Source organism: Lissotriton vulgaris, chromosome 7 (genome assembly GCF_964263255.1).
Source record: "Lissotriton vulgaris chromosome 7, aLisVul1.2, whole genome shotgun sequence".
Classification (NCBI taxonomy): Eukaryota; Metazoa; Chordata; class Amphibia; order Caudata; family Salamandridae; genus Lissotriton; species Lissotriton vulgaris.
In genome coordinates, this window is record NC_141695.1 from 703,750,843 (window position 1) to 703,777,040 (window position 26,198).

The window sequence follows — 26,198 nt, forward strand, 5'->3', positions numbered from 1 at the left end:
CCGGCAGCGTCTGCTTTGGTCCCCGGTCCTCGTGTTCAGGAGCAGCGAAAGTAACCAGCAAGGTAAAATGAAGCTTTAAAATTGTCCGAAGTCAACAGGAATGTTCCCCAAAGGCTGCGAGCGGCTCCCGCGGAGCGGGGGCCGCGAGCCTTAAATAGCCGGTGTTTGAGCAATCAGGGCGGAGGGCTGGGGGCGGGAAGAGACACCAGGTGCGCTGGGATCTTCAAGCGCTGTGCACCCTGGCTCTCGCAGTCCCGACCCCGGCAGCGTCTGCTTTGGTCCCCGGTCCTCGTGTTCAGGAGCAGCGAAAGTAACCAGCAAGGTAAAATGAAGCTTTAAAATTGTCCGAAGTCAACAGGAATGTTCCCGAAAGGCTTACATTATTTATGGCACCACTATTGACATTCTGCTGCTGTACTGAGGGAAACTATTTTGGTTGTGGGGATGAAGCGAGGGTCCACTTGGGGGCTGCTGCCCAGTTTGGTGAAAGGTCAGGACCTGCGCTCAACCGATGCTACCCAGAGCTAAAGGTCATGTGTCAGTGGTGTGTCCATACTGTGGCTGGGCTCAGGCCGCAGTCTACCCTCGGTGTACAAGGCTGAGCCATGCAGGGCGGGGCGTGTGCAAAGCTAAAGGTCATGTGTCAGTGTGGTGTGTCCATACGGTGGCTGGGTGCAGGCCGCAGTCTACCCTCTGTGTGCAAGGCTGAGCCATGCAGGGTGAGGCGTGTGCAAAGCTAAAGGTCATGTGTCAGTGTGGTGTGTCCATACTGTGGCTGGGCGCAGGCCGCAGTCTACCCTCGGTGTGCAAGGCTGAGCCATGCAGGGCGGGGTGTGTGCAAAGCTAAAGGTAATGTGTCCGTGGTGTGTCCATACGGTGGCTGGGTGCAGGCCGCAGTCTACCCTCGGTGTGCAAGGCTGAGCCATGCAGGGCAGGGTGTGTGCAAAGCTAAAGGTAATGTGTCAGTGGTGTGTCCATACAGTGGCTGGGTGCAGGCCGCAGTCTACCCTCTGTGTGCAAGGCTGAGCCATGCAGGGTGGGGCGTGTGCAAAGCTAAAGGTCATGTGTCAGTGTGGTGTGTCCATACGGTGGCTGGGTGCAGGCCGCAGTTTACCCTCGGTGTGCAAGGCTGAGCCATGCAGGGCGGGGTGTGTGCAAAGCTAAAGGTCATGTGTCAGTGTGGTGTGTCCATACGGTGGCTGGGTGCAGGCCGCAGTTTACCCTCGGTGTGCAAGGCTGAGCCATGCAGGGCGAGGCGTGTGCAAAGCTAAAGGTCATGTGTCAGTGTGGTGTGTCCATACTGTGGCTGGGTGCAGGCCGCAGTCTACCCTCTGTGTGCAAGGCTGAGCCATGCAGGGTGGGGCGTGTGCAAAGCTAAAGGTCATGTGTCAGTGTGGTGTGTCCATACTGTGGCTGGGCGCAGGCCGCAGTCTACCCTCGGTGTGCAAGGCTGAGCCATGCAGGGCGAGGCGTGTGCAAAGCTAAAGGTCATGTGTCAGTGTGGTGTGTCCATACGGTGGCTGGGCGCAGGCAGCAGTCTACCCTCAGTGTGCAAGGCTGAGCCATGCAGGGCGGGGCGTGTGCAAAGCTAAAGGTAATGTGTCAGTGGTGTGTCCATACGGTGGCTGGGTGCAGGCCGCAGTCTACCCTCTGTGTGCAAGGCTGAGCCATGCAGGGCAGGGTGTGTGCAAAGCTAAAGGTAATGTGTCAGTGGTGTGTCCATACGGTGGCTGGGTGCAGGCCGCAGTTTACCCTCGGTGTGCAAGGCTGGGCAATGCAGGGCGAGGCGTGTGCAAAGCTAAAGGTCATGTGTCAGTGTGGTGTGTCCATACGGTGGTTGGGTGCAGGCCACAGTCTACCTTCTGTGTGCAAGGCTGAGCCATGCAGGGCGGGGTGTGCGCATATGGGGGCTCAGTTCAGTTCATGAAGCTTTATTCGGTACAAAAGAATTGACCATAAAAGCACATATAAAAATACATATACAGAAATCATTAAAATTTTGTAAAAAAGGTTTCAATACAATACAGACCAATATGCTAAAATATCATTCTTTTACGTACACCGATAGATTTGATTAAAAACGTGGCAGTATAAAAACAAATATCAGCAGAATTCATGTTAAAAATAAGACTCACTGCCTCATCCACTGTACGTGCCCCATATTTAACAAATAAAGGCTTAAGGTACAAAATTCGATAGTTCAGGTACAATTTACATTTAAGGAAAAAGTGCACGGTGCTCTGTTTTGATATACCATCACACTGACACGATCCTATGGGGGCTCAACACCTGCCCTCATCCCTCATTGCACAGGGATGATGGACTTGTGCATATGGAGGAGGTTCAGCTCGGACCCTGACAGAGGAGGTCCTGCACAGCACTCCTCCCCCGCTGTGCAAAGGCAAGTGTATAAATATTTATGCAGCATGCTGTGACATTTACAGTTCATTGTGTAAGAGTGCCCCTCTGCTTCCACGCATTATTGCAGGGATGAGGCTGTCCTGTGAAATTAGTCAGAACATGTGAAATCCAAGCTTCATGTGTGTTCGCTGCGCTCGCTCAGCACGCCTGACTGAAGATGAGACGCCGAGTGCAGCGGTGCAGAAAGGATAAAACAGCCCCATTCGGTGGCATAAACACCCTTTGGGGAAATGCCGAGAGCTCGCCTCTGAGCCTTGTCCTTGTCTGTCCTCGGAGGATCCCGCGCAACCCCAAGGCAGCTTCAGCACCCGGGGCTGGACAGCGCTCGCCTGGTCTGCAGCCCAAGGCGCAGCTGACTGCAGGCTGAAAGGGCACCCTCCGAAATGAACGAAAACAACACTCTTCAAAAGGAAACCACCATTTCACGAACTCACCAACCACAGGGATCTTTGGATGAGAACACGGCTGTGGGATTACCTACCAAGGCTATGTTGTGGGGAATTGGAAATGACGGCAAATATAAAAAGCAAATTTCAGAGGAAATCAGAACATCCTGGGGAATTAACAAACGGCTAGCTTCTTCATGAAAGTCAGAGCCCGTGTCTGTCTTCAAAGATTTCTCTGCAGACTGCACAGTCACACAGGTGCTAATCGTGTTTTGTGATGTTGCTCAAGACAAATAGGCTAATAATGCCCACACAACAAGCATGCACAGTCACACACACGCGACCACAGAGACGCGCAGTTAAATTAACACCGATTCTTAAAGATGCATAGCGCATACACAATCAAGCACAGAAGACTAACGTAGGCAGACAGATATACCATAATTAACTAAACTGACTGACGGGCTTTCGCACAAGCTACGACGAAGCAATAGGCACATCCAAGAAAAGAAAAACAAACACAATATCAGACAAACGCACACCGACATCTATACAATTACTAAAGTACAGGCACACGTAGACTACAGGCCGACTAGCACACACTAATTAAAGCAAACACCCAGCGTGGCTGATACTGGCACATGCTTATGCTTGCTTCTGAATAACATCTTCACAAGTGGAGCTGGGAGTGGGGTGTGGGGGGAAATGCACCACCCCCAGCCTCGCATCACTTAGCAGTTGTGAATTTACATGTTTCAAATGAATGTCATGATGTTCAGTGCCCCTATTCTGAAATAATCCCAGCGTCAGATTTAATTGAGACTGTTGTATCGGTGAACACGCTCCATCATGCGTTTCCCCTATTCCTTCCTGATTTGCACTCATAAAAGTTGTTAGTATTTGTGAAATGTGAGTAATACAAAAATCAAACTAGCGTGAGAGGGAAGGTGCCTGAGAACGAGTCAACCACTAAAGATAAAAGATTCATCAACTGAAGGAGAAGCATCTTCCGGGTGCTCGAGCAGAGGTTCAGACTCGGGCCTGGCGGGGCTGTGTGTAATACACTGTCAGGTTCCCATGGCGATCTCAGAGATGCTGGTTGCCTAGCAACAACAACATCAAATACAAAGTAGAAGGAGCGCCACCCGAGAGCAATCTCGCGGAGATCCGGAGGTGCAGGTCTGTCTGACTCAGGCCAGTTCAGACCGGCGCTCTGCTCTGAGGACCGGATAGGCGTACTGACACTTCTCCGGGGTCTGTTAAACAGAACATCAATACTGCAGGAGGAAACCTTAGGTGGGCGTGACTCCTATCCCGCCACCGCCACAAATCACAGCAACACATGCAACAGCCGCGATCCGCTCCTAACACTCCACGAAACATGCCCGATACTTAGTGGCGAGACTGGTAGGCTTACAATTCTGCACAGCACGGCAGTTCACAGCACGACTCACATCCACAACAGTTTAGGGGCTGCCCTACGGTCAGAAATATAACCCCGACCCGAACGCACGATGTATTTTGGAAATGCACTCAATACACTACCAATGCACGGCTGGCCGAAAACACGACCGACTCCAGGAGAGAAGGAGGCGGCGCCAACCTTCAGAAAGCACAATAAATGCTCCGGGCGAGAGAAGCCACCCGCTGGAAACACGAGCACTTCTACCAGAGCGCGGCAGTCTGCGGCACGAACCAACATACAGCAGCTCCTTCCACGGGCATTGTCTCACCCTGTCCCCGAATGACTGCAACTGATGTAAACTTGCGACCACCTGCTGAGCGCACCATGAGCCCCAGGCAGCTCCTCGTTTCAACCGGTCTGGGGCGTACAGTAAAGGTATCGGAGAGAGACACTCCTGGCTGCACCCAGGAGCCGTGCTGAGGCCGTACTGGCGACTCCTGCCTCAAACTGAATGATCTTTATGAGCCACCCACCCGTGTCACCAGCATCACCAGGTAACACTGCCATGCTCCGCTGCTGCGCCCATGACCCTGTGCAGCCCCCTCCCCCCCACCCCCCACTCCCCCACCTCACACGCACCACGCGTGCCCCGCGTCTTCCTGCTCTATGGCCCCGAAGCAAGCTGTCTCGCGCTCACACTCTCTGCCACTGCCACAGCAAGCTGTCCGTGCCTTGGCACGTCAGATCCGGCCAGGCTTTGGATTTCACCAGGGGACACTTCGTATCTGCTCTCGCCCTTGTGCACTAAGTCACCACGGGGTCAACGAGTTGTCCTAAGCCCCAGACAGGAGCTTCCTGGCTGCCGCACAGTGAAAACACGGCCACTGTCATCCTCGTGAGCACCTCGAGGCTAGCGCCCTGAGGCCCGAGTATGGAGTGTATCCGTGGACCGAAAACACGATCTGTGGTTGGATCAGACAAGCGGCCCTTCAGCGGTCTCCACACCTCCAGATAAAGCCCTTGCGCCCTGGTGACCACGTGCGAAAAGAATGACATGGGCAATGCTTCCATGTCTCATATTGTGCCCACCTCTCTCTCACATCTCTCTCTCACTTATTCCCTCCTCCACCCTCGCCTTTCTGCGCAGGCCGCGCCATTAAACCAGTCACCGCTGTAAGGAGAAGCTGAAACCAACGAGGAGCAAGTAGTCTGGGCACACCATGCCAGCTCTCAGACTGATAACGCCAACCCACCTGGTGGCCCAAATGAGCCTAAATATGGGCAATCAGGAAGTTAAGGATTCATAACGGGACCTCTGTCACATTTGAACATGTCGTGTCCGATCTGGAACCTCTGGGCAACAGGGCAAAAAAATAGACCTGCCGTATAAGTCTATCAGCAGCAAATAAGTTGTTTACACAGCTACTTTTCTAGAGAAATAATGTTCTCAAACCGTTGCAAATTACACATCTGGAAAAGTACTGTGCTCAAGCTATGCTCCGATCTGTCTTTCTATAGAAAGGAAGGTGTTCGAATCGTTTGCCTGGACTCGCCCTAAATAAAGTGTTGTTTGTTCACATTGCTTTCACTGGTCCATCTGGACGAAGTAAAGTGGACCCCCCCCCCCCCCCCCCGGCAACGGCCCATCTTGATGAAGTAAAGTGCCCACCCCGTGCCACTGGCCTGTGTGAACGAAGTAAAGTATCCATCCGGCTGGCACTGGCCCATGTGGACTAAGTAAAGTCCCCACCCCGCTGGCCCTGGCCCACCTGGATGAAGTAAAGTGCCCACCCCGCTGGCACTGGCTTATCTGGATGATGTAAAGTGCCCACTCCGCTGACACAAGCCCCCTGTGGATGAAATAAAGCGCCCACCTCTCGGCAGCTACGAGTGAGGATAAAGTAAAGTGCCCACCCTACTGGAGCCCGTCTGGATGAAATAGTCGCCACCCGGGTGACACTTGCCAATCTGGATGAAGTAAAGTGCCCACCGGGTGACACTTGCCCATCTGGATGAAGTAAAGTGCCCACTCCGCTGACACAAGCCCCTGTGAATGAAATAAAGTACCCTACCCCTCGGCAGCTACCTGTGTGGATGAAGTAAAGTGCCCACCCCACTGGCTCGTCTGGACGAAATAGTCTCCACCCGGGTGGCACTTGCCCATCTGGAGGAAGTAAAGCGCCCACCTGGGTGACACTTGCCCATCTGGTTCAAGTAAAGCGCCCAGCCCGTCCCCTCGGGCACGCAGTAGCCTGCCTTACCTTCTATGCAGCAGATCCGCCAGAGCCCCGAGTGGGTCAGGTCCCCTTTGGTCTTCTTGGGCATGTCGTCCAGGGTGATGTTGGTCCCGTTGCAGATGTGCGCGCGGGAGTAGAGCCAGTAGTCGGTGCCTATGGCTATGGTCATGAGACTGAAGGCGGCGAAGGCCCCCACGGTGGTCAGCAGCATCTGGATCCCGCGGTCACACCACACCATGGTGCTTCATAGTCCACAGCGCGGCCCGTGGAGCTGGGGTGGCGGCTGGAGCAGCAGCTAAGCGTCTCCCCCGCGAAACCTGTGTGGCCGCTCACGCCCGACCACCTGCAGAGCCGAAGGGGACATTGTGTGGGAGAAGTGCGGTCCCTTCGCCAAGTACCGACTTGAACATAGCTGTTGGACCACCCCGACTACAAACACCGCCCGAGCCTCTCGTGCGCTTCCCGCTCGCGCACCACCGACGGACCCCGGAATCTTTACTTCCCCCAAACTCAGAAGAAGCACTGAGCGTCACCGAAGACTTAGGATGCACGCGCTGCCTCTAGGCCACGCCCACCCCCGCCGAAGCCAATCAGGAAGGGAAATGCAAAGTGAGAAGTGGGGAGCAATCTTTTTCACGAGGATCAGAACACAGGCTCACTTCTGTGGCCACCTCTGGCTGTCAAAACTGCGCGACGCTGGCACACCCACGACAAAGATGTGTCCGTGGAAATGTTTTACAATAAAAGAGTCGCTGGTACGACCTACTTTACGACCACGCCCGGTGTGCATGCACGTGCTTCGAAATATCATTACATTACACGTTTTACAACTTGGCGACTATATCAAGACATAGAAACTGCATATATAGAATGTAAACTGTATACTAATTACAGTGAAAATCCCATAGTAACATGTTTTTTGATACAGTCTATATCAAGTCGGTAAATTTCATCCATGTAGTACACAGGTGCCCTAGGTACAAACATTCCCAGTGTATAATGTGCACCACTGGTTGAAGGTGGAGGGCACCAGCCTTCGTTTTTTGATAACCAGGATGCATTTGTCATAATCTGACTTTGACCCAAAAGCAAGAGAAAAAGGAAGAAACGAGAGAGAGACAGAGGAAGTGAAACATTGTAAAACAGTGACAAGGCTGATAGCAGGTATGAAAAGGAAACAACAAGAGTGAAATAAAGGAGAGGAAGTGGAGGGTGGTGTTGTAACTGCTGAAAACAGATTCACCAACATTCCAGAAGCCCAGTAGGGGGAAAAGAGGCGGGACCGAGCAGGGGCGGCTCCTCCATTGTGCGGAGGTGCGTCGCCCCACTGCTTTCTCGAAGTACGAGAAGCAAAAACATAAAATGGTATTTACAATACCATTTTATGTTTTTGCTTCTTACACTGCAAGAAAGCAGAAAGGTTTGTTTGGGGGCTGGCCTGCTCTAGGGCAGGGGAGGAGAGGCTTGTCCACTGTTGCGGGCGCTGTTTGGTTGGCCCTGTGAGGCCGACCAAACCAGTCATGCGTACTCTCCATTTTCTCCATGTAGGCTGCATGGAGAAAATTGCCTCCCCATAGACGCATGTGAGGTCGGCCTCCCAACCAATCACAACGCTGCCATTGCAGTGTTGTGATTGGCCTAGGGTAGGGAGGCTGCCGGACCGATGACTCGGCTCTGGGCCGACGAAGGCAAGTTTTTATTTTAAATTAACCCCCCCCCCCCCGCAAGGTCCCCCCTCCACGTGCCCCCTAACCCCCCACCCACGAGTCATGCCGGTTGCGACTTGGCAGGAGCTTGGTCTGCATTAACAGGTGGCATAACACTTTTGGCGCCAGGAGCGTCCTGTGCAGGTAAGAGTGGTGGGGTGGTTTAGGGGGGCTTGACAGACGTGATGAAGGAAAATTGAAGACAGCAAATTATTTTTCCCTTGCCCCCCCCTTCTTCCACCCCGCCTCACCTCTCTTACCTGCACGGGCCACTCCTGTTTTGCGTGCTGCTGAGCAGCCAAGCAGCCGAGCAGCCGAGCAATTCAACCATCCTAGTGTCTCCAAGCTTGCGGCCACCTCAAGGGGAGTTCATCAGCTAGTCGGACTAGTGGGCATGGATGGTGGCCATGGGAACGGGAAATGAAGTGCTGGTCAAGCAATGGCAAGCTCAGGCTTCTTCATCTACTTGGTGGGCACGATGATTTTAACAAAGGGGACATGGACACGACATATTACCAGCCCTCTCCAAGATGGTGTGTTGCTCATATAATGTTAGGAGATGTTCCTGATGAATGATGAATGGAGACTTTATTTTTGATTAATTAAAAAAATTACAAACAGGAGGTATATAAAATACATTAAATTGTGCTTTACAAGTAGGAGATATGTAAAATACATTAAATTGTGCATGGACACAACAAAAACTTGGAAAATAATATCGAAGATGCACCACATTTCAATACAATATTTACCCAAGATTTTAGCAGCATTTTGAGTATTTTACCTCCAATTCTTAATTCAAAAGTGCCAATGCTAAAGTGCCTGTATATGTAAACATTACAAGTGTACCATCCTTCTCAGGATGATGTTCTATTTCTATTATTAGAATTCAGATATTTCACACAAATCACAAATAACTTCACTACATTATATATAAAACTAATAATTAAAATATCTAAAACGTTATGTGAGAATTGCCTCCACTACCCCGCATTGTAATATTTAAGGATAAAAAAAGTCATAATTAAAATGCCATAGTTAAAGTGCCAATGTGGAGTTCCTTTTTAAAACAAACCTTTCACAAAGTCTTCTTAGAATTGCATGTACTGCCCCCTTTTTTAATATCATCATGTAAAACACAATGAATGAAATGCTATAAATAAAGTGACACTGTGGAAATCCTCTCTTCTAAAAGTTGAGGACAAATAGATAAAATGTGTAAAAGTGATTAATTATGAAGACCACATATACTGCAGCTATTTGAGGGACATTTTTGTACCCATGGGGGGGAGGGTTCCATCCTTTGTGAGATATCTCCCAAGCCGTAGCACCAAACATCTGTCTCTTATAAAATTGTGGCTCCAATTTAGTGAATTTATTGATAATTGACCATGCATGACTTTTTTTTGGCAATCACATCCTTGTCCAGTAAAATCGTTATAAAATTAGCCGATTGGTTTGGAACCTGTCTGAATGCAGCTTTATTTGTAGCTACATCTTCAAAGGGCTGAGACTTAACATTGTTTAAGCTCTCTCTTAGATAGGATCTCCAACCATTAGCATGCTCATACCCCATTATTTCCTGCCAGCAAAAATTTGCCAGTGTGCCTGGGTCTGAACAAAAGGAGTATAAAGATTTTAAAAATGCAGATTGTCTTATTAAAGACTGTCTTTTCAAGCCAAATTCCAAACTAACATTGGCATGACTGATTTTCTTTGGAACTCTGAAGATTTATTTAAAAACTTTTATCTGTAGTTTGTCAAGATTTTTTGAGTCTTTCCTTTGAAAAATTACTTAACCATAGTCCAGAGAGGGAATCAGCTTCACTTTCATTACCTTAAGTAAGTGCTCATGGTTAGGACATTCTAATGTGTCTCTCATCTTCCTAAAAGCAAAAGACAGCGCCGTGTCTTTTGCTTTTAAATTAAGAAAATGCTGTTTAAAGGACAATTTGTCATCAAATGTAATACCTAAATATTTATAAAATTTTACAGTTTCAATTTTTAAACCATTGATGTTCCGAATTCTCAGATCTCATTTAGTCGAACCAATTATCATTTTTGTTTTTTTTTGGTGTTCATCTGTAAGCCATTGGCTAATATATAGTTATTGAAATAATCTATTAATCTTCATAAACCTATGGGAGTATGGCTGAACAATATGGTATCATCTGCGTACTGTAGATATTTTATATTTTGTCCTGTAAGATTAGGTGAATGAGCATTAACATTTTAACGTGTGAATGTAAATCGGCCATGAAAAGATAAAAAAGACAAGGTGCTAAGACCCAACCTTGTTTAAGACCACTAAGCATTTTAAATTGGTGAGTTGTATAGCTGCCACCCTTGACCTGGACCCACGAATTAGAATCTAGCAATATAATCATATCTAACAATTGGCTTGGAATGCCCCATGCAGATAACTTTGCCCAATGTAAATTGCGGGGGAGAGAATCAAAAGCGGCCTTATGATCAACAAAACAAATATATAGCTTTTGCTTTTTATGCTTTGCTTTTTCAGATAATAAAGTCAGTAAGGTCAAGTTCGTAATCATTGATTCGCCCCTTTCAAAACTAATTTGGAATATTGGAGTGATTTTTTCTTTGGCGGCCCATTCTTCAAGATTGTTGAGCAGTCAGCCTGAGAACATTTTTGCCTCCACATCTGTTAGGGCAATCAGCCTATAGTAGGCTGAATTCTCTTGTGGGCCACTTTTATGAATTGGCTGGTGTTAGCAGTTACCAGGTGGTGTTAGCAGTTACCACGAGGAAAGGAGGTGTTGGAGCGGTTGGGAACTTAAATGGAATATGAGCAGTTTTCTTTTAAGGATAGGAGATGTTGTAGTAATATATGCGCCCCCTGACTGCCTGATCCTGGACAGGAGCCCCTTCGCCACATCTTGCCGCACCCGCTTCGCGGGTGCCGCTGCGCGATGTGTAACGCCGCCCGGGGCCATCGCTCTGTTGATTTGCTGCACTGCTTGGGGAGAGAGAGGTGAGAGGGAATCAGGGGTGGAGCGCTGCAGGCAGTGGCGGCTGGTGATTTTTGAAAGTGGTAGGGCGTAAACGTTGCGATTGTGTGTTGTGTTGCAAGCCATCCTGATTGACTAAAGAGGAACTGGAGGGACTCTTGCGGCAAGGAAGAATAAAAAAGGGCTAAATGGTGCAAGTTACAGCAAATTTCAGAAAGCGAGTATGTTTATAAAAGTAACACATTTAACCCTGCGCTGTCCCATATCTCACTTCATTCCTCTTAGCCTGACTGCAATATTTTAAAACAGGAGGGTTTAAAAGAATACTTTAATGCACCTCACCCTTTATTTAGCAACACAGAGGCTTCTCTTGAAAATGCAAGTTAAGTTAAGATAAGTGTTCCACAAATGTCATCAGCGCTCACTGCAAACATACACACGGGCCAACATTTTAAAGTGTCCTCAATGAGTCCGGATTTACCTAAAAAGAGTTTTACCATCAGAATGTAATATTAAGCTATTGGGAGATATGGAATGAAGGACGCTGAAATCAAACGACCTGATTTTGCTGATGTTAGGGTACTGGTATTGTCTCGCAACTAACTAGTAAACTGTTGTGTTATTTATAGTGCGAGCCTTGGAAGGAGAAACAACAGGATCTTTCAATTTAAGTGTAGAGATATTACAGAAGGCACTTTGCTACAGTGGGAGACGTAGATGCGCATTGTGTGCACTGCAGAAGTATTTATGGATAGTAAACTGTCCGCAATTAACCATAAATCAATTCAGGAGCAGGCCCACACAATTAAATATTTGCTAATGCAAAACAATTAATGAGACCAGAACACGTAGGGCTTTTAGAATGTGCTAATGGATGGATTTATTTTGTATTCTAGGGTCACCCAGGGCCAAGGGCTTTCCACGGCCAGCAAGTTGTATCATTTTATGCAGCAAATGCCTGTGTCTTTGAAATGAGGTGCCTGCCGCGTTTGGGCTTCAAAGTCGTGGGCAATGACTTGCTTAATTGCACTTTCCCTTTCCAGCCTTCGCAGCTGTCAGTTCTGCAGCAGGATGGTCTGCCTGGATTCCGTAATGATGTTTGCATATTACAGATCTCTGTGAGAGTTATTGACTGCGCCTTCCTCGCTGGACATGATAAAATAACAGAACGTGGGGCCGGCCCAGAGGTAACTGAGCCGAACATTTCGCACAGGCCACCTACTCTGAGCATCCCATAATTAACGTTATGACTGAGAGCCAGTCGCAGCTGGGATTACGGGCGGGGTGGGGGGGGGGTGGAATGGGGTCGCACTCGAGTCGTGAGGGGATGAGGGGGGAAGCGGGAGGGGTTTGGAAACTACAGTGATTAACACAAATACACATATAATTAAGTAGTAAAGTAAAAGTAAACCTACCGTCCAGCAGACTCCAGAGACTCCATCCCGATTCCCGCCGTCCTCGCTTTCAAATCCTGCAGGCAGCACCAGCACGTCATCAAGAAGGCGGTGCAGCAGGCAGCCTCCTTCTCCACTGCCACGTTTTTCATTGGTGCGGCCGGCTGCCCCACCTACGTCATTTTCTCTACGTATGCTGCAGCATACAGAGAGAACAAGGCGAGTTACTCGAGGCCAGGGGGGGAGTGGCTTGGGGGAGTGGCTTTCCAACTCTTGTGAATACTGTCTGTTTGGGCTGCCTCAGGCCGCCCAAACAGTCAGTATTAACCACAGTGGGCAAGCCACTCCCCCAAGCCACTCCCACCACCACTTTAAACCAGGAAGTTCTGCTTCACCGTACGAGTAGGCAGAAACACAATGGTAGTTATATAATATGATAACTACCATTTGTTCTGCCTTCTCGCACGGCGAGAAAGCAGGGGGGGCGGCGCCCAAACGCCCCCACGGTGAAACCGCCACTGGCTGCAGGGACTCGCATTCCCAGGAGTCCCTGCTTGACCTTTGTCATCTGGTCTGCGCCCCCTGACTGCCCCGCCTCCCGGACGGCAAACTCTTCAAAACCACTCGGCATCCCATGCACTGGGGGGTACTTTGTATTTCGGACTCCTGGACACCTGAACCTACCCTTGGGGAACCGCACCTGGGACGCTGCTCCCTCTGTATCCTGGACAGGAGCCCCTTCGCCACATCTTGCCGCACCCGCTTCGCGGGTGCCGCTGCACGGTGTGTAACGCCGCCCGGGGCCATCGCTCTGTTGATTTGCTGCACTGCTTGGGGAGAGAGAGGTGAGAGGGAATCAGGGGTGGAGCGCTGCAGGGACTCGCATTCCCAGGAGTCCCTGCTTGACCTTTGTCATCTGGTCTGCGCCCCCTGACTGCCCCGCCTCCCAGACGGCAAACTCTTCAAAACCACTCGGCATCCCATGCACTGGGGGGAACTTTGTATTTCGGACGCCTGGACACCTGAACCTACCTGTGGGGAACCGCACCTGGGACGCTGCTCCCTCTGTATCCTGGACAGGAGCCCCTTCGCCACATCTTGCCGCACCCGCTTCGCGGGTGCCGCTGCGCTGTGTGTAACGCCGCCCGGGGCCATCGCTCTGGTGATTTGACGCACTGCTTGGGGAGAGAGAGGTGAGAGGGAATCAGGGGTGGAGCGAACCAATTACACCTTGTTTCAAGAGGGAAACGATTCAACAGGTACCCCAATAAATATAAGTCCTAGCCTTAACACACCACCCAATCCCAAAGTAACCTACCTGGGAAGCCACTCCCTAACTATAGATAAAGATAGCACTCTTATAACAAATCCTCAAACACCCCTTACTAGAAGAAAGCGGCATGTAAGTTCCCCTTCGGCCTGTAGTAATTCCCCGCAATCATTCAGGGCATGCTCAACCTCTGATTCTCCCCTACCTTCCACACCAACTGACCCATTGGCCCTGATTGAACATATCGTTAAATCTTTAATATCCCACTGGTTAAAAATATTATGGTAATCGGGGAAAAAGTTACTTATATAGAAGAGACAATGAAGGCTAACGCTATCCTTTTAGAAAGCCTGGTAAGAGCTAACAAAGTTGAACTTACAGCCACTGCTGATCTACCAATAACTATGACAAAAAGCAGTACTCCTTCAACCCAGTCATTTGCACCTAATAAATCTAAAAAGTCATTACCATCTAATACTCGGCAGACTACACCAAAAATGGTAATACCACAGAGCTCTGATAAAAGAGTAGGGTTATCCAAAGATTCAACGCCCTTAGTGGGGGCTCTCTCTAAAAATGGTTATAGGCAAAGAAAAATTAATCAAATTGACCTACCGCCGGAGGCAGCTCCATTTGTATGCATTCTATCAGGAGTGCCCGAATTAAGCAATGAAAAGATCGAGGGACAAACTGAGTTGGCAAACAAGGTATCTTTTTGGCTAACAAAGAACAGGCCCCTTCCACCAAACATCGACGGAAAAATATTGAATGTCAGAAGGGTGAAATGGTTGGGTCCTCTAACCAAAGATATAGCGGGAGATCTGATTCTTGTAAATTTTAGGGATCCTCGGGTTGTCCATTATCTACTGGGCTGGCAGCCTCAATGGGGTGACGGCCCAATAGGTGTAAGGGAACTGAGAGATTTTTACCCCAGAGCCGCATACATGCCCCATGTAAGATTTAAGACAGGAAAGAATCGCTGTAGGGACTACAATGGCCATACACTCAGCAACTACAAGCTACCTACTCGGAATTACTTTTCGTATTGACCTGATAATCCGATCCTTGATTGGTCTGACAATAAAACTCTGATGCTTGGGGTTGCTTAGAATTGCAGGGGAGGCGGCACTAAGTGGGGGATAGCTGCTACGACTAGACTGGTTACATGTCGATTGAGTGAGGGTTGTATCCCCCTTTTAAAACGAATGAAATTCCTTGTTAACGCACTATGCACTTTTTTCGTATAATCCAAAAACCGTTGTTATATTGTTGTAAACTTATTGTATGTATGTACGTATTTATTCTTTGGCTTGGTATCTCTTTTTATTATGTATAGATATGAATGTATTTCAATAACTGTACTGTGCTTTTACGGTTGCTTTGTTTCAACCGAATAAAGCTTATTGAACTGAACTGAACTGAATTGGCTGGATATGTTCCCAATGGGACAGAGTTCTTTCCTGTGGGGCAAGTTCTTGTTAATAATATATATACGGAGACATTTCTAAGTGTTAGTCACTTCACAATGGATTAGTTCCCTTTTTTTGACACGTTCTTTGTCCCTGGCTTCTATTTCTTTTTTTGTCCCTGATTTGCTTCAAGCTGTTTTGACCCTCTTGTAGATTTCTATGCCTGGATTTTGCTGGACCCTTTTCTCCTTTCTGATGTCAGGAAGAGTTTTGTGTCTTGCTGATGACTTCAATAAGCATTTCCATCCTCAATCAAGAGCTAGAAAATTATCAAGATGGTGTTTTTTCCCTTTTTTGGTAATGCTCCCAACTGGGATTTTCTTAATGAAATATTTGGCACCTTGCTTCTGTACTATTATGTGCAGGGGATCACCATGGCTAGTGGGAGGAGTGTTTCTTTCCTTGATCAATCAAGAAGGGGACTCCACAGAACTTTTCCACATCCAGCCCTTTGCAGATTGCAACACCAACGACTCCTTAGGTTTAATAACACTATGGATTATTCACAGAATTTAGCACAAGCTTTACAATTTTTGGGCTTTGAGACTTAGACTCTTAAAGCAGACTCTTGTATCACAGACTACAGACATCCCAGTAGTTCCTTCTAGTGCCCAGCATTTTTTATGGGGAAGCAGTGAAGTTAGACTGAGTCTTGCTTTTTGCCCTGCACAGTTTTTTCAAGACCAGGACAAGGTGGTTTACCTGCTTGGTTGTCTTACTGAGTTAGCATTGGCTTGGGCTACTCAATTAGTAATTAAGCTGTATTCTTGTCTACATTCTTGCGATTCTTTTTTGATAACATTTAAGAAGGTGCTTGAACGTTCTGACTTGAGTACTCAGTTGAAGAGTCATTGTTTGATATACAACAAGGTGGAATGAAACTGTGGATTTATGAGATTAGTTTTCATCAGTTAGCTTCTCTAAATACCAGGTATGAAATAACTCAGACGGAATGGTCAGAGAGAATAGATTAAGAACTGGTTGATCACAAATCTAACCTAAATTTCTTTTTTTTTTTAAGTTTGAAGTTTATTGAAATAAAAAGAGGCAAAGACAGAAAATGAAGAAACAGTCAAAAGTTATGAGAAACAAGAAATCTCTCTTACAAAATGGCGAAACTTATTAAAGCTATCTTATACATAAAAATAGGATAAGCAATAAATGTCAGGAATATAGGGGATGAGGGAACATCTTGAATTATAAAAACATATAAATGATATGATAAACATTAGATGCAATGAAGAACAGTATAAGCAAATAAGAAAATGCAATCACGGTGGTTTACGAACTTCAACATTACGTATCGGAGAAGTGGGAGGAGGCCTGGCAATCTTAGATAAATATTCAGTAAGGGGGAGCCATAAAAGATCACGTTTGATTGCTAAGGAAATGGGGGAAACAAAATTTGTGTCTAGACGGTGATTAAAACAAACTGCGTTCCACCAAGCAGTAAAAGAAACATCTTTAGCCTGTTTCCAATGTGATGTAATATGGTGAAAAGCAATGGCTATTAAGAGGTCAATTAATTTATGTTTGTGGTGTGACCCGGTAAAAGCAGGAGAGAGGGAACCTAAGAAAATGTGTATGATGGAAAAAGTAAAGTTGAAAATCTTTTGCAATTGGGACCAAACTAATTGCCAGAAACGTAAAATGTGAGGACATTCGAATATCATATGTTTCAAATCAGCCAAAGGGCATGGACAGGACCAACAAGTGAAGGGAGTGTCTGGGGAGAATGATGACAGAGTTAATGGAGTGAATAGTGTACGATTATAAATAAAGAATAACGTTTGTGTAGTGTTTGCAGCTCTGGATGTACTGTGAATCTTAGACCAAATTTTATCCCATAAAGTGAAGGACCAAATTTGAGACAAATCTTTTTCCCAAGCCAACTCAACTTTAGATTTAGTGCGATCGTTAGAAGACTGCAGAGATTTATAGATAAATGAAGCAGAAAGGGATTGGTCGAAGGCATTAGAAATCGAAAGGTGAATGACAGAGATAGAGTTGGTGATCGGGAGCGAAGAAAGGTATTGGGTAAGGGATGGAATCAGTGATAAATATTGCTTATGAGAAGAGGAAGGCAGCGAAAATTGCGTTTGAAGGTCATGAAAAGGAAGAGGTTGAGTATCTGAAAGAAGTTGGGAGATCCATTTTAAACCAAGAGAATGCCAGGTTTTCCAATATAATGAGCGATTACGAATTTTGAGGAGTTTATTATGCCAGATAGGTTGGGTGTGAGTAGAGGAAGCAGAAGGGTATGTGGACAATAAATAGGGACGAAGAAGAGAACAGGAGTGAGAAATGATGGGGGAACGAAGAGATGATACCTTAGAGGAAAAGGATAGAACTTCTTCAAATTCATAAGGATGAAGAAAAGAAGATTCTAACGTGAGCCATAGAGGAGGAATATGAGGAAGATCAGAAGAAAGCCACCGCAGGGCTTGTTTTAAGGAAAAAGCATTATGATATGATTTAAAGTTAGGGAATTTGACTCCACCGAGGGATTTATCCTTTTTCAAAGAAGAGAGTGCTATTCTAGATTTTTTACCCTTCCACAAAAATTTTAATAGAAGAGTGTCTATCGACTTGAAATAGTGGTCCGGGATATGAATGGGAATCATGGAAATAGAGTAGAGAACTAAAGGTGCTAGCATCATTTTGATGGAGTCCAAACGACCCCACCAGGAAAGGAAGAGAGGGTTCCAACGATTGATCGATGTAGTAATTTTATTAGAGAGAGATTCAAAATTAAATTTAAGTGTGTCGGGGAGACGAGGAGCGAACCAAATACCTAGATACTTAATCTTAGAGGGTTACCAGGAAAAGCCAGAGGAGTCAAAGAGATGTTTTTGACATAAAGGATTTAAGGGTGAAATTTCGCATTTGTCAGTATTGAGGCGATAACCTGAAACATTTGAGAAAGAGGAAACTTGATTAAGGAAGGAAGGAAGAGTTGTTTGGGGGTTTGAACAATAAAATAAGATATCATCTGCGTAAACCGATAATTTAGCTTGTTTGTGAGAACCATAATTAAAACCAGTAATATTATCATCGAGTCTAATCTTAGTTAAAAAGGGTTCTAAAGCTAGAATAAACAAAAGAGGAGATAGAGGGCATCCTTGACGCACCCCTCTTCTAAGTTTGGTAGCCTCCGTTTCTGTAAGGTGGGATTCTTGGAGGAGGGCTACATCGGCTTTAAGTCTGGTCAAATGTGTTAAAACTCTTTGACGTTTAATGGGGTTATTTAACCCCTTAACATTCCAGGTAACTACTCGGAATATAAAGTATCAAGAGAATGATATAAAAGAGAAGATGTAGTAGAAAATGAGTCGAGAAGAAAGGAGAGAAGTAGTAAGAATGCAAAAAAGAGTCTGTAAGAGAAATACTCAAGAGAAAAAGTCGAGAGTAAGGTAAGTGAAAGGTTGAGAAAAGAGTAAAGAAAGAAAATAGTAAGAAAGAACATTAGAAAAAATAGAAAAAATATAGAAAATAGAAAGGAGTGAGAAGAAAAGAGAAACATACCAACAAATACAGAAGAAGAAGGAGGGGTGACGACGCCAGAAGAGGACGACATCGACAACGGAAACTCACGCGACCGAACATTTGAGGAACCAGCATAGGAGCAATTGAAGGGAGCAAAAATACACCAGGGTGAAGAACATGAGGAGAGGATCTGTAGGGAGACACAAATTGAAAAAGGGATGTTAAAGAGACATAAGAAAAAACCAAATATGTAAAATGCACAATACTAGGCACAATAAACTAGGACTAGGTGTAATCACTAGGATGGAAGAAACAAAACTAGATACGGTAGGATAACAAAGAGATAAACACGTTAGTCAAACATGGTAAAAACATGAATATTTTAACAGGTCTTGCAGTGTCCATGTTTTCGGCTTCATGATGACGGAGAAATTCTTCAAGGACGCGTGGTTCTTCGAAAGTCGTGGTCTTATCTTTGTAGGTCACCTTGAAGAGGCAAGGATGAAGCAAACCAAAACTGGCACCAAGATCCCGAAGTCGTGGACGTAAATCAAGGAACTGCTTCCGACGGTCAGCTGTTACTTTAGCTACATCTTGAGAAAGATATAAACGGTGACCTTCCCACATAACTTGTTTTTTAGCTTTTGCTGCTGAAAGTACTTGAAGGAGGTCAGTATATTGTAAGAACAGCATGATGACTCCGCGGGGTTTGGTGGAAACTTTTGGACCAAGTCTATGTGCACGTTGAATGTTGAGTGAAGAAGAAGGAGGAAGATCCAGAATTTTCGGTAAGAAGGTTTGGAAGAAAGCAGTTGGATTTGACCCTTCTGTGAGTTCCGGAAGATTATAAAGGTGTAGGTTATTTCTACGATTTCTATTTTCCAACTCCTCTGTCTGCCTTCTTAAGAGAGAGACATCCTTCTCCAACACCGAAATTTTTGCACAGGAAGTCTGAAGAGACTCCGTAGATTGCTCCACCAAAAGAACCCTTGATTCAAGTGTAGACCATTTGTCGTGAAGAAATTGCAAAGTTTTAGTGGTTTTTGTACGAAATCCTCTTCAAAATAAATAAAAGAATAGAGAATGCGCCAAAAGCATGAATGCAGTGAAAAAAGGCGCCAACCAAGATGAGAAGTCATTGAGGTGAGGAGGCAAAGTTAGTGAGAACAGCGTGTGACCTTTAAAACACAGAAGACGAAAATTGCAGCTTTATAGGCATGTTGCAGTAATATGAGGCTGAATGAGGAGGAGAATTCACATTACAGTCTCCGTGAAGGGAAAACGAGGCTTGCATAGGCGAAAACCGCTCGTGAAAGGATCGCGGTAAAAGAAAATGGCGGCCGCCGGAATAGCGGACCGCGTCACTTGATAAAAGAGCGCATTCCGGCGGAATTCAGAGACAGGGAATATAACGTCCTGCTCACCTCACATTCTGACTGCAGATTCTGTGCAGAGGTCCAGGGAAGTCCCGGTGTAGGCTGAGAAAATTGCCGGCGCTCACGTCCTGTCAGCGGAGCCTCGCCGTCAAGCCGCCATCTTGTGCGGCGCTCAAGCCACGCCCCCTAACCTAAATTTCTGAATGTATAGAGTTGGTGCTGCTGATCGAACATAGGTTACAGGACAGAAGAAATAAGAGAAGGGTTACTTGAGAAGGCTGTATGAATTTTCGGAGAGTTTTTTCATCTGGTAGAACAGAAAGTTTAGCAGAGCAGTTGACTCTAGAATAGCTTATAGAAGAATACATTATGAACGGTATGTTGTTTAGGAGTAAAAATGATAACCTAAGTAAGAGTGGGATGTGTTTATTTTGAGGTAAAGCTGTACACTTGATTCAGGCTTATGTTAAACAGTAGGATATCAAAAAGGAGAGTGAGAAATAAGCTCACTCTCCTTCCTGTATAAATATATTCAGGAAAGAAAAGCGAGCACACTACCATACTTATTTATTAGTCTGCTTGAGATGTCCGTCACATTCGGTGTGAACAAAGCACTGTTGGCTTTTATTAAAATACCCCTCACCCATCAACCTAGTTGGTGGCGAACTTCATCATAGCGGTCCCACCTGAGACACCGAGCTCATCAAGAGTATTCTTCAACACCTGAAAACAGCACAGCTGGCTTTTTTTCTCAAACGAGGAAAGAGGTGAATTTGAAATTGTCTGTAGGTTATCAACTAATGTGGTTTATTTTAATAGTGGTAACCGTAGACAAAGATTACAATTAGTGGTGGATGTGTTGCGAGAAACCAAACAACTCTCACATGTTCAGTTTAGGTCAACATGTTTCAGCCATAATATTTAAGCAGCCCAAGAGGGTCAGTATGGCTTTATTCAGGATCAGATTTGTGTGCGCTAAGGCATGCAACAATAACCCAGTTCGTAACTTACAGTTTTATCTGTCTTTTATTCCATTTGAGTCTCTGTGTGGAATATAAAAAATGAGAAAGGCATCATTTTGTACTGTGGTAGAAAAAACATTCAAGAGAGAATAGACCTAGTACTCTCAGTGCGCTTAGACCATGCATGTTGTTCCAAGCGTGATGGAACCTCTGTGCCCTGAATGAAATGGCAGAATATAGCTATATGTGCTGAATATAGCATATTACATCGCCTGCTATTACTTCGCTTTCTTTTACAACGCAAGTCATTAGATCGACTTGCTGTAGGGGGCGCGCTGGACTTAGGAATAGTAAAATTTACTATTCCAACTCCAGCCTGAACAACAGTAGGGAAGGTGTTGGAATAGTAAATTATACTATTCCTTAGGTTAGAGCACCCCCTACAGCAAGTCGATAAAATGACTTGCATTGTAAAGGCATCGCGTTCTAACAACCTGGTTGTTACAATAACTGCGTTGTAAAGGAACACGATGTAATGACACAGGTGTAAACGCTGTTTCCCTATCTGCTCTGCACATCCAATCATGAAGAGAAATCAAAGGTGCGGAAGATATCTTGCACTGTGAAGCTATGCGGCGAATTGTGATTCAGCATTCGCTGCAATGTTATGACAGAGCGATATATGTAAACATGCATCTTCTCAGGTAATAAGGGTCATATTGATTAGTTTAAAAGTAACAAAGCACATCAAGTGGTGGGAGGAAAATAACGCAAGTCATTAGATCGACTTGCAGTAGGGGGAACGCTGGACTTAGGAATAGTATAATTTACTATTCCAACTCCAGCCTGAACAACAGTAGGGAAGGTGTTGAAATAGTAAGTTATACTATTCCTTAGGTTAGACCACCCCCTACAGCAAGTCGATCAAATGACTTGCGCTGTAAAGGCATCGCGTTCTATCAACATGGTTGTTACAATAACTGCGCCGTAAAGGAACACGATGTAAAGACAGAGCTGTAAACGCTGTTTCCCTATCTGGTCTGCATCATCCAATCATGAAGAGAAATCAAAGGTGCGGAAGATATCTTGCACTTTGAAGCTATGCGGCGAATTGTGATTCTGCATTCGCTGCAGTGTTATGACAGAGCGATATATGTGAACATGCATCTTCTCAGGTGATAAGGGTCATATTGATTAGTTTAAAAGTAACAAGCACACCAAGTGGTGGGGGGAAAATAACATGACTATCATACAGTATTTAAGGTAGAAATTAATTACTTATTGCTCGATAGTTCCTTTTAAGATGGAGACTCCGAGGGGGAGAGCCCCGTAGTCACATGCTGTTAGGGATCACATATATAGTTACAACTCCCACCAACTTTGGGGTCTTGTTCAGAGAACTTTACTCATCCCCCCAGCCCGCACTTCCTTGGTCCAGGGTGATAGCCCATATGAGTACCTACTTTCTGGCCTTCAGAGCACTATACATTGTTACTGTTCCAAGCTGCATCCCGCTAATTAGTCGACAGGATGGTGCGATGCATCACATGAGCATGCTCAGCAGGTGCTTCTGGGAATGAGTCATTTGCACATGGGCAGGGGCGGCTCTAGGCTCATGGCGGCCCTGGGCAGGGAGCGTAGGTAGGGGGCCCCGGAAGAGGGTGTCCAGGCACGGCAGAGCGTGGAGGCCAGTGAATATTGGGGGGGGGGAGGGGGAGGGGTCAGGGTGTTTGGAAGTGGAACAGAACCGGAGGCCACCAAATCCCTGCCAGGGGCCGGCACTCAAATATGTATCCATCCTCAGAGGAATATTATATTAAGGATATATATTGGCGTGGTGGCCCCTGGGGTTTGGTGGCCCTGTGCAGGTGCACAGCTTGCACATGCCTAAGGCCGCCCCTGACATGGGCGTGTCCCTGTCGCCTCTTCAGTGGATAGTGCCATGGAAACCAAAATGGATGCGTGCTAATGCTGTAGCACCTGAACGTGGCTGGCAAAAACAGATCAAAAGCAAAACGAAAAGTTTTCATTGGCCCTATGATAACTGTAGATAGGACTGAGACTACATATATAAGGAAACAATGAAAATGCGACACAAATACTGTTAAAAATGTTAAAAGGATTTGTACGGTTGTAAAATTTAAAACGCACATAAAAAGGTGCAATAAAAAAGGGGTATCTTTTCCCTAATTTAAATTAGAAGACTGTGGTTGATTCAAGGATGACCTTTATGCATCCGGTTGCCAATTTCATTACCAAAGGATATTATGAGAAACCAGCGATCATTTGGTAACCTCATTTACTACATGTAGTAGTGGGCATTTCATATGACTAATAGAAATTACGGGCTAAGTAAGCCACAGTGAGGGTGAATGTTTCCACCAAGTAGTGCTAAGAAGATTGCACTGGTATGTGAAATTCTTGCAACACAAGTTTCGGGTGTTCAGATATAGCCCATTTACTTGGGTATTATGGCATGAGGTTAAGACTTATGGAAGCCAGGGATCATGTGTGTATGCTGTTCCATTGAATATTGCTGTTTAGACCGTTTTTTGTGTGAAAACAGGAGGATTCTCCAGCAATGTTTCTTTTCAAACAATTGTTTTTCTGTTTTGTTGTTGCCAAGGGTGCCTACGTTGCAGTCAGAATACTTTTTGTGCAGGAAGGAATACTTTCCTGTACAAAAACTGTTCCTAGAGTCTTCTTATTATGCAACACACATGCAAAGTGGAAGTAAAGAGGAAAAATAAAGATATTTGTCCTCATTACGCCAGCTATGGCCAGGCACACCATTGTGTGCACACTCAGGTTTACAGACTTTAGTAAATATGGATTTCATCAAAATCCACGAGTGGATGCACAGGAACACTCATCCTCTACCCCTGGAACACCACCCAGATGCAAGTAAGCGCTATGTGCTATGAGCTGCATTGCATGACTTTTTCTTTCAACTAAGCAACACATTTGGGCAGTGGTACTTCTGATTCCAAGAGGGTCCTTCGCCTAGCCACCTGTCCTTGTTTGATAATCAAAAAATATATAACCCCACATCTCCTCAATGCTAGGATGCCCAGAGAGGCCAGGACTGTCTCCTTGTTTAAAGTTTTCAATTCTCTCATGCCTCATCATTTCTTATGTATACGATTTGGCTAAAGACACTGGACAATGACTCTTAATATCAGGAAGCCTCTCTTGTTTCTAGCTGGGAGAGGGATGGTTAGGTTGCACTGCATGATTTGGGGCAAGTTATGGTTGGAGTCCATAGGGAAAAATTGACCTAATAGGCGGAATGCAAGTTTCAGTCAATGAGCTCTGGATTTGGGCAGAACATGGGCTTGCCAGGGGCCAGAGTACCACATAGCCTGCCAGAACTGGACCAAAGGTATATACTTGTCACTATCTTCGGCACCTAGGCCAAGGAAGCTGGTGATGAACCAGAACCAGTGGGAAAAGTTAGTAGATGTTGTAGATTTAAAAAGGGATTACTGGTCCCTTGACTTGTGCTCATCTAGCATAGTTGCAGCTTTAGGATTACCTGCAATTACTGAATATTACATGTAGCATGAAGTAAATGCATTAGAGATGTATATTCATTTGTTTTTAAATGTGCAAGCATATTAAATGTTTACCATTGAAGGTAATACAAAACTTAACATGAGGATTTTGCCATGCGAATAAAGTTGATTTCATTTTTCTGCTATCTCGACATTTCCTGCAGTAATTCACATCCATTTTTAGTTTAGAACAGACGCCTTACTGTATTAGAGCTATGGAGGAACAGGAGTCTGAGAAAAGGTCCTTTACAAAAGGTATATGGAGAAACGGAGCACTAACTGAATAAACTATTGTCCAAAAGTTGCAACCTATGTGTTGTTGAGTGAAAGATGTAATTCCCATGTCCAGTTTGGGAACAAATTGCAAATGTTGCAGTCTGCAACATGATGATTCGCGGATTTCAAATGGACCTGTGATGGTGTGATTGAGGGGGGTGGCCTAATGGACTTTACCCGTTATATTATACAGTTCCCTTTGGACTTTATTCAGATTACAGCGAATCAGTGAGCCAAACAATGAATTCCTCGAATTCAAATTTAATTACTATACTATTAGGGCCTATATTGGTGCTGACTCTATTGTTGGGAGAACTGCTCCCTCTTTTAATTTTTGACACTGGTCATTTTAGTAAAACTATACATTTGTAAGCGCTATATCTGTTGGAGTCCTTCGAAGGCCTCTCAGGATCGGTTCGTTGCTCAAATGGGTCCACCTATTGACAACCTTAATTTCGAACTGCCATAAAGGCACGGAAAATTAAGGCGGTCAATCGGGGGGAAGGAAAGGATGGGAACAGCGGGGAGGGAGACCTGTAGAAAAGGAAAGGTTTCCGTAAGACATAGCTTCAACATAAACAAGGATAACGGACCCTGCTTATTGCCACATAGCAGCCCATGTCTACCTGTAAAGGAAATTAACCATGATGTGGAGCCATGTAGAGAAGGACGATTGGGTAGTCATCTGAGCCTTCTCTGGGCTACCTAGTTTTATACGTAGTAGCAGACCTTTATATAAAACTCAAGACTGGGTACTGTAGATAAATGAACAACATATAAACATCACATCACCATGATATAAATTGTCACTTATGCATTTTTATGGGAGAAAGATAACAATGTTTTGTACCCATCCGCACTGGTGTGTATGTAGGCTTCACAAGGGAAGAAGGATAGTCTACTCCAGCTACCACTCTATGACCCCCTGCTAAAGATGAGACAAACATACACACACATCAATGCATATAAATCCTGGTGTTCAATAAAGAGTTTGTAATTCAAACGATGCCTTTAAATATTCAGGTTGTGTTCATGAGAAAGGTGTGTTCTTGTGTATCGAAGCAATATACCACCTGGTATTAGGGATCACCCCCAAATGCAAGCGAATCGCAGTAGACGGTTACGCAAAGTTCTCAGCTTTGGAAATGTTCTAGCAAGGCTTATTGTTTTACGGACACGCTATGTCCTCGTGAAGAAAATAACTGCCGCTTAGGAGCGAGCACTTGGAAAATGCTAATGGACTCTTGGTGGTGTCACCGACACCCTTACCCCACCACACAGGAA

General features: G+C 45.6%; 1 protein-coding gene across 1 annotated transcript in view; it reads right to left on the reverse strand.

Annotated features, from left to right (window-relative positions):
- CACNG4 (calcium voltage-gated channel auxiliary subunit gamma 4) overlaps positions 1-6,870 on the reverse strand; it is a 653,145-nt gene extending 646,275 nt beyond the window's left edge. The window contains exon 1 of the mRNA XM_086928774.1: positions 6,474-6,870. Within this exon, the coding sequence (XP_086784900.1) occupies positions 6,474-6,687 (214 nt within the window). The 5' untranslated portion in view covers positions 6,688-6,870. The remainder of the gene's footprint in view (positions 1-6,473) is intronic.
- Positions 6,871-26,198: the final 19,328 nt, after the last annotated feature.